Source organism: Lepus europaeus, chromosome 12, assembly GCF_033115175.1.
Source record: "Lepus europaeus isolate LE1 chromosome 12, mLepTim1.pri, whole genome shotgun sequence".
In the NCBI taxonomy this organism is placed as follows: domain Eukaryota; kingdom Metazoa; phylum Chordata; class Mammalia; order Lagomorpha; family Leporidae; genus Lepus; species Lepus europaeus.
In genome coordinates, this window is record NC_084838.1 from 33,801,179 (window position 1) to 33,818,606 (window position 17,428).

Consider the following 17,428-nt stretch of genomic DNA (forward strand, 5'->3'; position numbering starts at 1 on the left):
TACAACAGCCAGCACTGGGTTAGGCTGGATCCCCAATGGCAGGAACTCAAGCACTTGGGCCATCATCTGCTGCCTCCCAGGAACATTAGCAGGAAGCTGGATTAGGAATAGAGCAGCTATGTCTCTGATATGGGGTATGGGTATTCAAAGCAGTGGCTTAACCTGTGCCACACTGCTTGCCCCAAGAAAAAGATTTTTATGGAATCAGGCCTGAGCTGTGAGGAAGGTAATGACAGAAGAAAACTGATGGCTGAAATTAGAGAAGATAATGGATTAGAAGTCTTAGGAATGCTGAAAAGTGGGGACGGCGCTGTGGCTCACTCGGTTAATCTTCCACCTGTGGTGCTGGCATCCCATATAGGTGCCGGATTCTAGTCCCGGTGGCTCCTCTTCCAGTCCAGCTCTCTGCTGTGGCCCGGGAAGGCAGTGGAGGATGGCCCAAGTGCTTGGGCCCTGCACCTGCATGGGAGACCAGGAAGAAGCACCTGGCTCCTGGCTTCAGATTGGCACAGCGCCAGCTGTAGCGGCCATTTGGGGAGTGAACCAATGGAAGGAAGACCTCTCTCTCTCTCTCACTGTCTATAACTCTACCTGTCAAAAAAAAAAAAAAAGCAGTAATGCTGAAAAGCTATAGTTTCTCATTAGTAAGTGAGCTAGAAGCTAAAGAGTTTTAGATCTTAATATAAAGATGCGTGTATATACATATTTGGATGAGTGATATGGAGGTACTGGAAGATGCCAAGTTCCAGGGAAGAACTGTGCATATAGGTAGCTGAGGTGAAGTGGGGATTAACGTGACTGATGGAGAAAAAAAAAAATCTTCATAGACTAAATGTTAAAATAATTTTGTCTTTGAAGATGAGTATGAGATTGTATAGTAGAGAAGAAAGTAAGAGGATGGAAGACAGAGGAGAGGAGAGGGAACAGTATAGAAAAAAGGGAGACAAAGTTCATGGTGAAACAAGGAACAGAATTAATGTCTAGCCTAGCCAAAGGTTAGGGCACATGGGAAGAAGTTCCTGAAGGACCCAGAAATTGAAAATGAAAATAAATTTTAAAAGAACAAGTATGAAAGTTTAAGTAGTTTAGACTTGACTTTGCAGGCCAATTTGTCCATCATGATGTCACCAGAAATTTGTGCAAAGACTGCAAAAAATATGTATTTTTATTTTATTTAATCTTTTTGGGTCTTTGAATATGTGGATTTGTTTTACAGGTCCAGAAGATTCTTAGTCATTCTGCTATTGAACCCTGTCTCTCCCCTAATCATTTTGTTCTCTTTCTCCTGAATTTCTACTTCAGACCTGTATATATTTTTGTATATATATAAATGATAAGAAGACTGGATTCATTTTAAATCACTAGGAAATAATTATTAGTACTTTCAGTATGTACTAAATGATAAAAGATCAGTATCTACTGTCTCATAATAGATCTTGGATATTATAAAAATGAATTAATTTTGGGGCAAGCGCTGTGGTATAGTGGGTAAAGCCACTGCCTGCAGTGCTAGCATCCCATATGGGCGCCGGTTCGAGGCCCGGTGGCTCCACTTCTGATCAAGCATTCTGCTATAGCCTGTGAAAGAAGTAGAAAATGGCCCAGGTCCTTGGGTCCCTGCACCCACATGGGAGACATGGAAGAGGCTCCTGGCTTCTGGTTTCAGATCAGCCCAGCTCTGGCCTTTGTGGCCAACTAGGGAGTGAGTCAGAGGATGGAAGACCTCTCTCTCTCTCTCTTTCCACCTCTCCTTCTCTCTGTGTAACTCTGACTTTCAAGTAAATAAATAAATCTTTAAAAAAATGAATTAATTTCTCTGCCCTTTGGAGTATATGAGGGTAAGATACCGTGGGGGATGCCAGCATCTCATATCAGAATACTTGCATTTGAGTCCCTGCTTTCCTTCAGATTCTAACTCCCTGATAATACACACAGTGGGAGGCAGCAGGTGATACCTCAAGTACTTGGGTCCTTGCTACTCATGTTGGAGAACAGTGTTGAGTTTTGGGCTCTTGGTTTCAGCCTGGCTGTTGTAGGCATTTGAGGGATGAAGCAGCAGATAGAAGATTTTTCTGTCTGTGTCTGTCTTTATTTGTCTTTCAAATAAATACAAATAAATAAATATTTTTTTTTGACAGGCAGAGTGGACAGTGAGAGAGAGAGAGACAGAGAGAAAGGTCTTCCTTTTCTGTTGGTTCACCCCACAATGGCCGCTGCGGCTGGCGTGCTGTGGCCGGCGCACCGTGCTGATCCAAAGCCAGGAGCCAGATGCTTCTCCCGGTCTCCCATGCGAGTGCAGGGCCCAAGCACTTGGGCCATCCTCCACTGCACTCCCGGGCCACAGCAGAGAGCTGGCCTGGAAGAGGAGCAACCGGGACAGAATCCGGCACCCCGACCAGGACTAGAACCCGCTGTGCCAGCGCCGCAGGTGGAAGATTAGCCTAATGAGCCGCAGCGCCAGCCAATAAATAAATTTTAAAATGTTTGTGGAAAAATGGAATTAAAAGCTAAGTTTAGGGGCCGGCACCATGGTGCAGTAGATTAAGCTTCTGCCTGTGCTGCCAGCATACCATATGGGTGCTGGTTAGAGTCCTGGCTCTTCCACTTCTGATCCAGCTCCCTGCTAATGGCTTGGGAAAGCAGTAGATGATTACCCAAGTGCTTGAGCCCTTGAACCTGCATGGGAGACCTGGAAGAAGCTCCTGGTTCCTGGCTTCTGATTGGCCCTGCTGCAGCCATTGCAGCCATTTGGGGAGTGAACATGTTTGGAAGACCTCTCTCTCTGTGTCTCTCCTCCTCTCTGTCTGTAACTCTGCCTCTCAAATAAATGAATAAATATTTTTTTAAAAAGAGAAAGAGAGATGAAATGCTTATTTTGGTGCAACAAATTTCTGAAAACCACGCATAGCTTTTTCATAACATGCATTTCTCATGAACTTTTTGAATAGCCACCTTTCCATGTATTCTAATTTTTTACAGCAATATAAACTTATCTTGTAGTTACCTTTTTATTTTTGACAGGCAAAGTTAGACAGTGAGAGAGAGAGACGGAGAGAAAGGTCTTCTTTTCATTGGTTCATCCCCCAAATGGCCACTATAGCCGGCGCACTGTGGCCATCCGAAGCCAGGAGCCAGGCGCTTCCTTCTGGTCTCCCATGTGGGTGCAGAGCCCAAGCACTTGGGTCATCCTCCACTGCCTTCCTGGGCCACAGCAGAGAACTGGACTGGAAGAGGAGCAACCGGGACAGAATCCGGCGCCCCAACCGAGACTAGAACCCGGGGTGCTGGTGCCGCAGGCAGAGGATTAGCCTAGTGAGCCGCGGCGACGGCCCTTAATTACTTTTTTTAACAAACATTTTGATGTGCCTTTGTATATCTAATTTCAGGGCCAAATACATAGAAATTACTCAAGTACTGTTCACCTAAGCCTAATCTATATTTTTATGTTTTAGGACTTAATTATTTTTTTGGTCCAAATCTTGGTATAAAATATAAATAATATATTCTCATAATGCAGGTATGTACATTGTGAACTAAAACTAAGATTCTTAAACTTGCTTAGGACAAAGAATTGCTTTTAAAGGTTCTGTTTTGACGAGGACTGCTTACCTGTGATGAGCCTCTGGAGAGCACCCTTATTTCCATTAACAGCAGCAGCATGAACTTGTGATGCTAATGAGGAGCCAGTAAAGAGTAAGTTCTCTGACTTGTTCATGGTCTTTCCAACAACTGGAGCAACCTGAAACCATGGTTCAGAACATGAGTACATGCAGGAAACATTTCAAGACCTGTCTCAATAGTTTCAAGTGGGTATCTGATTAAATGGGTTAGGGTTAATCTTTACTGAGAATTAAAAAAAAAAAAATGTAATCCTAGTTCTCGAATTGCCATACTAGGGCAAAAAGGTGATCTTTGTGCAAGTTGATCATCTGGCAAATGAGTGTTAGTTGCTTCCACGGCCCTTCTCAGAGGCTTTCTGAGTTAAAAATCAAAACAGTATTTAATAGTACACAGAGGACTCAAACACACAACTTCTCAGTTAATCCAGGTAATAGGATTCCATAAACATTAGAATTGATATGAATGAAGATGATAGGCAAGGGGCCGGTGTTGTGGCACAATGGGTTAAGGCACTGCCTGTAACACCTATGGGCACTGGATGGAGTTCTAGTGGCTTCTGATTTAGCTCCCTTCTAATGTGCCTTGACAAAGCAATGAAAGATAGCCCAAGTGCTTGGGCCCTTGCACTTACATGGGAGACCTGACAAAGCTCCTGGCTCATGGTTTCAGCCTGGCCCAGCCCTGGCTATTGCGGCCATATGGGGAGTGAACCAGCAGATGGAAGATCTCTATCTTTCCCTTTCTCTAAGTCTGCCTTTTCAAAAAATAAAACACGTTTTTTTAAAAAAAATATAGAGGCAAGCCACATAAAGTACAATATATAAATATGATTATTAAGTCATAATTAACTAGATTCAAGTACTATATTAAGATACCTAGTTCTTCTACTCATGCCCACAAAATGTGAAATTTTTATTTGTACCCTGCTTAGACCACTGGAAAAAATATATTTTGCTGAAGATCTTGACCTTTCAAACTTTCTTGGAACACCTCATCATAAGGGTTAACCATATTTCATGAAAGAAAATTTTGTTCTCACTAGTAGTCTGATGTGGTTTGTTGGAACCTTCTAAAAATGTACCCTTTGCACAGGAAGATAGTTATCTCTGTTACAAGAGTGTTCAAGCAGAGACTGGACTATGTCACAAAAGGAGGAAGACAGAAGCAGTTGCTGGGAAGGAAGGAGCAGTAGTTGCGTCAGCGATCTCAGGTACCTTTCCTAAACCCACGAGGCACTATCAAAGTTCCAGCTGGATGTCTACAGGGCCCCGGGCGGTATCAAGTGTAGATACCCAGGGGTTCATTGAGACCATGGCAAAGTGGGGCACACTTACTTATCTAAAGGGAGTAGTTTAAAATCAGCTCCAGTTAACTACTTCCACAAAGGTAGACAAGTCTTACTGATGTCACCAAAAAGCTTGTCTCTCCCTCTGTGACTTCAGGGAATATGGAATCTTTGTAAGATAAATTTATCACAGCTGATGAGTACTCATTCATGTTGTCATTGACAAGGATTTCTGGTTCAAATTCTGCCTTCCAGAGAAAATATTTTCCTAATTATGGTAAAGGTCAGCTCTTAATGTCTTTACTTTGCTGATAATTTGAGTTAACATGCTGACAAAAAATACGAAGGAACAGGGTGTGGCGAGACAATTCTGTCATGTCTGAGCATGTCTTGCATGTCAGAAGAGCCACTGCCGCAAGTAGAATTATACTGAAGTCACTTGAAAGAAGCTACAAAATGGGTACTTAACAGGTGGAGACATGGCAGAGAATGATGCATGGCTCCTAGGCCTAGTTGTTATAAGTAGCATGTCCTTTGGTTACTTGAGCTTTCTAGGTCTCTATAATATATGCAAAATTAAAGTTTTGCATATATTATAGAAACCCATTCATTTATTCAAGTTGGGTGCCAACTGTGCGTTGGGCATTATTCTGAACTCTGAGACCTGTTGTTTTAGATTCCAAGTGGTAAGAATTTTAGGCACATTACAAAAAAGTTCTTACATCATTTGGAAAAAAACACTAATAATTAGATCTTGGTAATATACATGCACAGTGCTTAGCAATTAGTACAGAACAGGTATATAGCTAGTGCTCAGTAAATATTTGTTGGACAAAAGATCATAGGTTGAGTGCTGGGTCCAAAGGGTGAGCAGGACCAAAGTTTACTTTCTTAGAATAATGAGTTAATACTCATGAGTCCAGCTCTTTTTAAATTTCCCTTTTCAACTACATGTGGGTTCTGTCAGAGAGGTAGATGACTGGTATATGCATAAGAGCACTGACCAAAGTAATCAGGAGATCCGAATAAGAGTATTGGCTCTGTCATTATCTAATTTTGTCACTCTGGGAGAGCCATTCTCTAGGATTTTTTAAAAAACACAAATGCATATATATATTTTCAGCACTAATTTGTTTTTAAATCGTTTTTACAAATAAAAATCAAAACCACCTTATTAAAGTGCTATAAAATGCATAGCTATCATCATTAACTAGTTATAAAACAAGCCACTGTAATGAATGCTCTAAAAATTATAACTGTACAAAACAGTGGCGCTGCAGTCACAGCCAGAGGAAGGGGAATTCTGTCCAGGACGAAGAGATTGGTTGAGCCAATTGTCATAGATGGTGACATGTGAGAGGGCATTCCAGAAAGAGAAGGGGGAAAGGGCTTTGCAGGCAGCAGGAAAGCTGAAGCAAAGGGAGCAGGGAGACCGGCAGGGTTCCTTCCGGATACTTAGTAGTGACTGTGTGGCCATCCTTTAGGGTGCGTGGACCTGGCTGGGTGCTTACGAAGACGCTGGAGAGCAACCTGGAGCCAGGTTAAGACCCTCGACTACTGTAGTCAAGGAATTTCGTCATTACCCAGCAGGAGTGATCAGTTATTAGCAGCAAGCACTCTTGCACTGAGCTTTTCGGTTTACAACGTGTTTCTGCATTCTATAGCTTGCAGGAGCCCTCAGAGACAATTAGGGATAAGTCACTGACTCACGGAGGCCCTGAGCCGTGGCTCTCACTTAACAACTCAGGAATTAGCACAGAAAGAAGAGGCAGCAGGCGAGGAGGCCAGTGATGGAGGCTCAGGCCACAGCCTAGGCCAGGAGGGCCTGGAGTCTGCGGTAGGGGCCAGGACCGATCGGTCCGAGCCTCCCAGTCGGGCCCCTTCCTACTCACCCTCGCCTCCTACAGGACTGACGTCCCGGGGGCGGCTCCAAGAGGCAAGACCCCCACGGGGCCGCCCCTCCCGCCAAGCCAGGACACTACCGCCGGCAGGGTCACACCCCACCGCGCGGAAGGTGGTAGAGACCCTCAGAAGGCCGCCCTAGGCGCTCTGCCGCATAGCCTTCTGGGAACTGTAGTTCCCATCCTCGGAAACGCAGAGGTACACCGCCCTCCGCCTTTTGTATCCCACAGGGCGCCGCGAGCAGAGGGCTCGGTGGGCCTGGGCCGAGAGCCTAATGGGAAAAGCAGTTCTAGATGTCCGCCGACGTAGCCAGTGAGAGAAGTGCAGGACTACATTTCCCGACGTGCTCTGAGGAGGACAGGACCCGGAAGTGAGGGTGTGCGAGGCCCCTCTGGAAGTTGTCCCGGGTGTTCGCCGCTGGAGCTCCGGGTCGAGAGGACGAGGTGCAGCTGCTGGGAGAATCCTCCGCTGCCGCCGGCTCCCGGAGCCCAGCCCTCTCCTACCCAGCCCAGCCCAGCCCCATCCGCCAACGCCGTCCCTGCCGCAGACCCCAGCGTTACCATGAATCCTGCCATCTTCATATCCTTACCCGACCTCAGATGCTCCCTGCTGCTCCTGGTGAGTGTGTGAGGGAATGACAGACGCGCCGACGGCCTCCCGCCCTCGCCCAGGGGCGACACTGCTACACCCTCCCTTGCTGTTGCTTTCCTGTCTTTTCCTCCAGTAGCGAAGAGTACTCCCTCCCCCACCGCCTTCACTCTAGCCATCTGTCCGCTTCCCAGGCCCGGGTCCCCGCGGCCTGAAAAACCGCGGTCAGGGTTGGGACCCGTAAGCGGGAGAATGAGCCCTGGGCGAGCGAGGCTCACGGCAGAGGGGGGCTCCCCGGTAACCCCGAAGCAGGCGGGTTGGTGCAGTTTCCAGGGCATGTAGACCTGGCGGTACCCGGGTTGGCGGGGACCGAGGATAGCCCTAGAGTGTCTCTTGCACCCGCTCCGTAAGGAAAGGGTGTAAAGCCGACAGGTGCTGGGGTTGTGTGAATCTCCCTCTGGAGCCCTGAAACGGTGCCCGGTTTGGCAGAACCCTCTGTTGTGGCCTGATGCGATTGGTTGGGAACCCGGAACTGGGACTGGTTTGGTGTCCAGTGGGGGAATAAGGGTTTGGAAAAGTGAAGATGGTGATGATCTGACAGCCTCAGTTCAAGACTTTCCTCGGATCTTCTTAGGATTGCCCCCTCATCCACCTCCCCTTCACTCCCCATCACCGTTGATGTAGATTGCTTCTTCTTTGCTGCTGATCTGAGAATGACCAGCTGGGTCTTCTGCACACATATGCACTCATTATTTAGCTCCCTAAGCTGCCCGCAACATCCCATCATAGAAAAGTCTTTCCCCGGCTCCTCTTTCTCCAGAGTACATCTTGAATGTGCAACCTACGTGATCGGGAGCAAGGCTTCTGGTCCGATTGAGGCAAAAGTGATAACCAACTCCATATGGGAAAATGATGTATCCTTAGTTGCGCTGTTGTTATAATGCAATATTTGAAAATCCTTTAATTGTAGTAGATTTTTAGAAAGCCAAATTCAAGACGAAAATTGTTGGATAAAAGCCACTTTGCAGTTTCAGAAATATGTGACTCACAGAAAGTCACGTAGCTGGGTGGAGGCAGAACTGGAACTAGAAACAGGTTTCTTGATTGGGGAGTTTATTCCACCAAGTCACCTTCACTGTAAATATTGTACTTGAAATAGTTTTCTCTCTCTCTTTTCTTTGTGTCTTGTAAACCATTTTCCAAATCCATATACAGCATTTGGTGCTTTTCAGAAGAAGCACTGTGAAATAGTACAGGAATGTCAAAATACTGTTCAGAACTACAAGTTATATATAAACATGGTAATGTTAAGTAACACAATATCTTATTGCCAACAGTGAACGACTTCTGTTTCAGGGAAAGTATTCTTTATGGGACTATTTTCTTTTATTATACTAAAAATGGTTTTTCCTTTGAGAATTTTTGGGATAATAGTGTTATTAGAGACCACTGTCTTCTTCAGGACACTAGCTATGAACCTTTTCCTCATCTGTAAGATGGCTTAAACTATGAGTTGTTTGTTAGAAGTGATTTTTAGGTGATTGGAAAGTCCAAAGAACAAAAATTGTTCAGAGAGGAATTGAAACATTGGATAGAAAAACTGTGTAAGATGCACTTTCTTCAAGTGGTATTGTTTGGTTGTAGAACTAAGTTTAAGAAGGAGAAAAAAATTATTTTTAACTGATTCATGGTTTTTTTTAGAAAACCTACCCACCCTGTTAAATATATGAAATAAATTGTTTTTCCAAATCCAATCTAGATTTGGCTGTTACCTTGTTAATATTTTGTGTATTTACCTTTCTAAGCAAACATAGAGGAATAGAAAACTAGAAGACATTTTAGAGAATATATGTAGAGATTAATTAACTGGAAAATAAAGCACAGAAAAGGTTTAATAAACTAGAACTACAAGCCAAGCTAGATTCTATTTGAACACAATATTTACCTAGTTTTATCATATAATAGTTAGCAAATATTTATAAAGCATCTATTCTGTCTACTCACAACTCTGAGTTGATTACCTAACTGGTAATTATATTCAAGTGATGTAGTCTGCATACTCACTATCCCCTGTGTGTTCCCCAATGTATTTTTTTTTTCTCCTCCTCCAACTTCTCCTCTCAGACTTAAGTTTATTCCCTCCCACATATAGCCGCAGAAAACCTAGGATCCACTTAGCTGAGGTCATCAAGCTTTCCGTAAATATCCTGTTCTAAAAAGTTGTGCATTCCTTTGTACAATGATTTTTTTTTTTTTGAAACATTCTCTACCTCAACCCTAAAGAGTTATACCTATTCAAATCTAGTACTGTGCATAAGGTAATAGTTACAACATTGTATGATATATTTGGAGCAAAGTAGGTATCTTTTCCCTGATCCCAAAACCATTTTGGAATATACCGCTGTATGCCTAAACAGCCTCGCTGGATGTCTAACTAAACACAAGAGCTCAGTTTAGTAATTTTTCTGAGCTGAAACACACACATACACATACACACACACACAGAGTGAGCCCTCCCTCCAGTGGTTCATTCCCTAAATATCCACAATGGGTGGGTCTCAGCCAGGACGGAAGCTGGGAACTGAGAACTCAATTCAGGACTCCCATGTGGGTAGCAGGAACCCAATTACTTGAACCATTGCCGCTGCCTCCCAGGGTTTGCATCAGCAGAAAGCTGGAGTCAGGGACTAGAGCCTGGAACCCAGGTGCTCTGATGTGGGGTGTAAACATCTTAACCAGCATTCTAACCACCTAGCCAAATACCTGCCCCTAACCTTTTGGAACCAGCATTGTGTGAAGCCACTGGCTGTGATGCTGGCATTTCATATGAGCGTCTGTTCGAGTGGCTGTTCCACTTCAGATCCAGCTCCCTGCCAATACACATGAGAAAGCAGTGGAAGATGGCTTAGTCCCTGGTCCCCTGCACCAGTTTGAAAGACCCGAATAGAGTTCCAGGCTCCTGGCTTAGGCCTGGCCCAGCCCAGGCCGCTGTAGCCATTTGGGGAGTGCACCAATGAATGGAAGATGTCTCTCTCTCTCTCTTCCCCTGTCCCCCTCTCTCCCTCTCTCCCTCTCTCCCTCCCTCTCCCCCTCTCCCTCTCTCCCCCTCTCTCCCCCCCCCCCTCACACACACTCTAACTCTGCCTTTCAAATAAATAAATCTTTCAAAATAAATTTTTTAATAAAGATTTATTTATTTGAAAGGCAGAGTTACAGAGAGAAAGAGAGAGATCTTCCATCTGTTGTTTCACTCCCCAAATGGCCACAGCGGCCAGAGCTGGGCCCATCTGAAGCCAGGAGCTAATTCCAGATCTCTCATGTGGGTGCAGGGACCCAAGCCCGTGGGTCATCTCCACTGCTTTCCCAGGCACATCAGCAGGGAGCAGGATCGGAAGTGGAGCTGCCATGTCTCCAACTGGTGCCCATATGGGATGCCAGCATCTCAGGCAGTGGCTTTACCTGCTATTCCACAATGCTGACCCAGTAGATTATCTTTTAATTCCATTTTTCTACAAATTTTTGAAGTGCCCCTGCCCCCATGTTTCTGTGTGTATATAATTTAATTAGCCCTCTTCTAATTACCTTTTTCTCTGAGATGGCTTATTCAGCATTGAAAGTAATCATTTTTGGTCTGCGCTGCGGCTCACTAGGCTAATCCTCCGCCTGTGGCGCCAGCACCCCAGGTTCTAGTCCCTGTCGGGGTGCCGGATTCTGTTCTGGTTGCTCCTCTTCCTGTCCAGCTCTCTGCTGTGGCCCGGGAGTGCAGTGGAGGATGGCCCAGGTCCTGGGGCCCTGCACCCGCATGGGAGACCAGGAGGAAGCACCTGGCTCCTGGCTTCAGATCAACGTGGTGTGCTGGCCGCAGCGGCCATTGGAGAGTGAACCAACAGAAATGGAAGACCTTTCTCTCTGTCTCTCTCACTGTCTAACTCTGCCTGTCAAAAAAAAAAAAAAAAAAGTAATCATTTTCTGCTTAGATTTTTTTAAAAAATATTTATTTATTTGAAAGAGCTACACAGAGAGAGGGAGAGAGAAACAGGTAGAGAAAGAGAGAGAGATCTTCCATCTGCTGATTCGCTCCCCAGATGGCCACAACTACTGAGCTGGGCATATACGAAGCCGGGAGTGAGGAGCTTCTTCCTGGTCTCCATTGTGGGTGCAGAGGCCCAAGCATGTGGGCCATTCTCTGCTGCTTTCCCAGGCACATTAGCAGGGAGCCAGATAGAAAGTGGAGCAGCTGGGACTCCAACCAGAGGCCATATGGGATGCTGGCACTGTAAGTGGTGGCCTTAATAGCTATGCCACAGTGTTGGCCCCTAGATTATTTCTTTCTTTCTTTCTTTTCTTTTTTTTTTTCTTTTTTTTTTTTTTTTTTGACAGGCAGAGTGGATAGAGAGAGAGAGAGAGAGACAGAGAGAAAGGTCTTCCTTTTTGCTGTTGGTTCACCCTCCAATGGCTACTGTGGCCGGCGCATCTCGCTGATCCGAAGCCAGGAGCCAGGTGCTTCTCCTGGTCTCCCTTGCGGGTGCAGGACCCAAGGACTTGGGCCATCCTCCACTGCCTTCCTGGGCCACAGCAGAGAGCTGGCCTGGAAGAGGGGCAACCGGGATAGAATCTGGCGCCCCAACCGGGACTAGAACCTGGTGTGCCGGCACCGCAAGGCGGAGGATTAGCTTGTTGAGCCATGGCGCTGACCTAGATTATTTCTTAGTATTTTCTTTCTGCATTGTATACAAGAGTTAAAAAAAAAATAGGAGAAGTAATGAATGAAGTTGTCTCATCTGTCTTAAGTAACCTCTTTGGTGATTTAGAGATTTTTGATACTCTATTTGCTTTATTGAAGATAAACACTACAATTAATTATTATAGTAGCCCTGAACATTTGAGGCCTTGTCATTGGTACTCCAGGTTTGTTTAATATGTATTGGAAGCCAGGAAAAGTTTGCTTAGTTTAGGAAGCTAAGTAAATTAGACAGCTAAAGAGCTAAGTAAACTGTTATCTAATCGAAATATTTATTAAGTATCTTAAATGTACAGAAGAATTCAGAAGTACCATATTCTTTCTTTCATTTTTTTTTTTTTTTAAAGATTTGTTCATTAGAAAGCCAGAGTTACAGAGAAAGGAACAGAGAGGGAGAGATCTTCCATCTGCTGATTCAGTCACCAAATGGCCACAACAGCCAGGACTGGGCTTAGTCTAGGAAGGGGCCCAGAAGTCCATATGTGTCTCCCATGTGGGTGGCAGGGGCCCAAGCACTTGGGCCATCTTCTGCTGCTTTCCCAGGTGCATCAATAAGGAGCTTGGTTGGAAGTGAAGCAGCTGGGACCTGAACCAGCGCCCAGAAGGGATGTCTGCATCGCAGGCAGTAGCTCAACCCACTGCACCACAGTGCTGGCTTCCATTAATGTAAATAACAAATACAGATTCCAGAATTGAAAAAGAGTTCTTTTGGACATATGTAGTTCAATTGATAACTAGGTGAGTTTATCATCTAATTAATAAAACTTGTCCCAGATTAATGGGACAAAAATCTGACTGCTCAATAGAATCAGCTGGAACAGTTTTAATAAAATGTCACCTGGGTGCTATATCAAGTTATATGCCAGATCACTTATATCTGTGGGACTTGGGACATTGATTTTTTTTTTTTTAAACATTTCCCAGGTGATTATTTTTCTTCAGTGTATCTTTCTATCAGATAAAAATAACACCAGCAAGAACAACTAGAATACCATTATCAAATCAGAAAAATTAACAAATTTCTTTGTATACCAGATTTTCTAGTCAGGTTTAGATTTGGATTTTCCTGATTGTTTTTGTTTTGTTTTTTAAACTGATTGTTTAAAGCAGTGGCCATCTAGTGTTCATACATTCCAGTTGGTTCATATGTTTCCTATAGAACTTTTTAAATCTAAGATTCCCTCTCTATTTCATCTTTTTTTCTTATAATTTATTTAGAAAATTGGATACCCCATCCTGTAGAATTGCTCACATTCTGAATATTGCTGATTGCGTCCGCGTGGTGTAGTTCTGTATTTTACTGTTTCTTGTGTGTGTGTGTCTGTTTCTTTTTAAACTTTTATTTGTTTGAGAGGCAGAGTTACAGAGAAAGGGAGAGACAAAGAGAGAGGTCTTCCATCTGCTGGCCATCCCAAAATGGCTGGAGCTGGGCAGAACCAAAGCCAAGAACCTGGAGCTTTTTCCGGGTCTCCCACATGGGTGCAGGGCCCCAAGCACTTGGACCATCTTGCACTGCTTTCCCAGGCCATTAGGAGAGATCTGGATTGGAAGTGGAACAGCTAAGACTAGATAGAACTTGTGCCCGTATGGAAAGCTGGTGCTGCAGGGCAGAGGCTTAACCTAGTATGCCACAACGCTGGCCCCTTCTAATAAGAGTTTCTTTCTTTCTTTTTTTTTTTATTAAACTTTTATTTAATGAATATAAATTTGCAAAGTATAGCTTATGGGTTACAATGGCTTCCCCCCTCCCATAACTTCCCTCCCGCCCGCAACCCTCCCCTTTCCCGCTCCCTTTCCCCTTCCATTCATGTAAAGATTCATTTTCAATTCTCTTTGTATACAGAAGATCAGTTTAGTATATATTAGGTAAAGAAGAGTTTCTTAGAAATTTGTGACTCAGTTTATGTGGTCTTGACCACCAGCTCATTATATATTGCTTGGTTCATTTGTTTAATTTTTCTGTTAACTTTTTAGCTTTTAAATGTGAAGTTTATTGCTCTGAAAGCCAAATCTATAAAGGAAATTTATGAATATTTGGATATGTCTTCATTTCTATATGCTTCTTTCTTCCTCTTAGTACAGGAGAACTTTAAAAACTATTTTCTATTTTTATGGTTATTTCCTTTGTTTTATGCAAACTATTGGTATTTTTATTATGAGTTTATTTTTCAACCCTTTTATTAAACTGTAGCATTTTCTTACCTATTAGTCATACTTTCTATGCTTTTTTTGTTAACTTAAAAATCTGTCATAGAAATGAGAATACAAATATTCCTTATTTCTTTTTAAACTTCCTGTGCTCCACTAGGGGGATTTATCAATCCATTGTTGTTTCCATTCTTTCATGTTACAAATAGTTCTGCAAACAGTAGCTTGTATGTACGTAATTTTGATAGCATATCTTTGCGATAGATTTCTGTGAGTGAAGTTGCTAGGGAAGAGGGTAACTGTATTTTTATATATGTAACTTTGTTAATGTTGCTAGATAGGAAATTGCTCTGTAGAGGGGATATGCAGGGTTGTGATCTCAGGAAGAATGAAGCAGTTTCCCTGTTGCCTTAGGGAAGTATGATGTCAGCTGATTGGACATATGTTAATTTGATAGATGAAAAAGATCAACTCAGTGTATTTTAATTTGCATATCTTTGGGAGTGATTGAACTTTTTTATGTGTAGAGATTATTTGCATCTCTTTTTGTGTGAAATATCTTCCCGTTTCTAGCCTATTTTCCTGTAGACTGTTGGTCTTCTATTTCTAGATACCACACACACTCAGAATTTCTGATATTGACCACTGCTATGCTGTTTCATCTAACCAAGGAAGTGATTAAAAACAGTTGGACTTTTCACAGCATTTATTGATCTTTTGTTTACCTTGATTCCAAAGAAAGGAACTATTTATGGCTCAAGCTGCAGGAACATCATCTAATTCTTTGTATTATATATATCTTTTCCTTTTCTCCTGTCAACTGAATGCTTGTTTGCTATTGATATGGAGAAGAAAAGATAATTGAGATGTGTATCATGCCTCTAAGAAATGTAAAATTCATTGGAGCCAGTTTTGTGGTGTAGTAGGCTAGGCCTCACATCCCATTTGGGTGCTGGTTCTTGTCTCGGCTGCTCCTCTTCTGGTCCAGCTCCCTGCTAATGGCCTGGGAAAGCAGAAGATGGTCCAAGTGTATGGGCCCCTGCACCTGCATGGGAGACCCAGAAGAAACTCCTTGCTCCTGGCTTCAGATTGGCCCAGCTCTGGCTGTTGCAGCCATTTGGGGAGTGAACCAGTCGATGGAAGACCTCTCTCTGTCTCCCCCTCTCTCTGTAACTCTGCCTCTCAAATAAATAAGTCTTAAACAAATGCAAAATTCAGTAAATAATTAGGACACCAAAAAGAAGTGATGAGTGCTCCAGAGTATTGGTAGAAGTGGACTATAGATTCTGCTGATTAGAAATGTGTTTCTGAGTCTGCACATGCTTCTTCCAAGTAGTCTTACCTCAGACTTACCAAATCAAAGCCAGCAGTTTCACAATATAACCAGGTGATTCATATACACATGAAAGTTTAAGAAGTATTGAAGTAATCTTGGGGCTGGTGTTGTGGCATAGTGGATAAAGCCAACATATAGGGGCCAGTTTGAGACCTAGCTGCTCTACTTCTGCTCCAGCTCCCTGCTAATGTACCTAGGAAACCAGTGGAAGATGGCCCAAGTCCTTGGGCCCCTGCAAGAAGCTCCTGGCTTTTGGCCTTGGAGCTGCCCAGCTCTGGCTGTTGTGGCCATTTGGGGAAGGAACCAGCGGATGGAAAATATTCTCTCCCTCTTTCTCTGTCTATAAATTTTGCCTTTCAAATAAATAAATAAATCTTTAAAAAAAGGAGAAAGAAAAGAAAGGAAAAAAAGTATTGCTATAGATGTATGTAAGAAACAAATTATTTCTCAGTGGAGAAATCAGGGAGGTATTCTTTGTGAATGATAAATTTGAGTACTGCCTTATTAAAGGGTTAAATTGATGAGTTAATTTTCATATGAATAGACTGAAGATAGGACTGCCTTTCAGTAATGTAATAAATTTTTATATGAATTGAATACTTGTTTTAATTAAAAAAACTTTTTTTTTTTTTTTTTTCCATTTGGAAGTCAGAGCAATTTCCCATCATCTGGTTCACTCCCCAAATGCCTGGAAAAGCTAGGATGGGACCAGGCCAAAGCTGGGAGCTGGGAGCTCAGTCTGGGTGTGCCATGTGGGTTGCAATGACCCAACTACATGAGCTGTCACCTGCTGCCTCTTAGGGTGCACAGTGTAGGAAGCTAGAACAGAGCTGAGAATCCAACCTAGGAAGTCACATATGGGTTGCCGACTGTGGAATGTTGGAGTTGTGATTGGTGGTTTAACTACTGTGCAGAATGCCTGCCTCTTGTTTTTGTTTTGTTAAGAGAACTTGCTATATAATTTGCTGATATGGCCAGATATCATTATCAGCCCTAAAGTAGCTGGCAAACCCTTTGGCTAATATTCAGTTAAAATAATTCTGTATCAGCTTAGCGGAAGTAAAAATGGGAGTCTTTAGTGTTTTCTACCAGCACTCAAAATACCTAATTCAAGAAGGAAGAGGAAAACTGTGTTACTTTGGAAGATTCTCTTATGTAATGCCATGGGTCTAATATCTTCATTCTCTGTCCTTGTGAAGAGTGAAATAAAATTATAATTATTTTGGGAATCTTTTGTGATATTGTGAGTTAGATCTCTATGATCCCTCCAGCCTTGTGATTTTTAGAATTACATAGAACTTTGAACATTTTATTGGACTCTGATTTTAAATTGCTTGAGTCTGAACATAGATTTTACTAGCATAATAGAGAAAAACAATGAAAAGAAGGAAACTGTTTCAGAAAAATATTCTAGTAGTATTGAAACTAAGCAAAACCGTCGGCTGAATAATAGAGTGCCGATATTTCTTCCATTTCTTCCTTAAGATTATTACAGCCTGAGAATGGTAGCTCTGGTAAATGGATTTTAAAAATTCAGAAAAAAGTATTTAGGAATTTGAGGAGTTTTTGACTCTAAAAAGGATTGAGGCTCTTTTTTGTTTCCAGGTGACACTACCATTAGAGATTTGCTCAGTTTAGCAGATGGGAAAGGATATAAAAACCTTGGGTGAGGCTGGCACTGTGGCATAGTGGGCTAAGCCTCCACCTGTGGCACCAGAGTCCCATTTGGGCACCAATTTGTGTCCCGGCTGCTCCTCTTCCTATCCAGCTCTGTGCTATGGCCTGGAAAATCTATAGAAGATGGCCC

General features: G+C 43.2%; 2 protein-coding genes across 3 annotated transcripts in view; one reads left to right on the forward strand and one right to left on the reverse strand.

Annotated features, from left to right (window-relative positions):
- The window catches only part of INVS (inversin), a 192,328-nt gene extending 185,361 nt beyond the window's left edge, over positions 1-6,967 (reverse strand). The window contains exons 1-2 of one of the 2 annotated variants that reach the window (XM_062207871.1): positions 6,799-6,967; positions 3,610-3,739 (exon numbers count right to left, since the gene is read on the reverse strand). In XM_062207871.1, coding sequence (XP_062063855.1) covers positions 3,610-3,715 — 106 coding nt within the window. In that variant the 5' untranslated portion in view covers positions 3,716-3,739; positions 6,799-6,967. Of the gene's footprint in view, positions 1-321; positions 362-3,609; positions 3,740-6,798 lie in introns of those variants that run through there. The other variant, XM_062207872.1, reaches the window with a different exon arrangement.
- Positions 6,968-7,156: 189 nt separating this feature from the next.
- Positions 7,157-17,428, forward strand: part of ERP44 (endoplasmic reticulum protein 44) — a 116,020-nt gene continuing 105,748 nt past the window's right edge. The window contains exon 1 of the mRNA XM_062207880.1: positions 7,157-7,426. Coding sequence (XP_062063864.1) covers positions 7,370-7,426 — 57 coding nt within the window. The 5' untranslated portion in view covers positions 7,157-7,369. The remainder of the gene's footprint in view (positions 7,427-17,428) is intronic.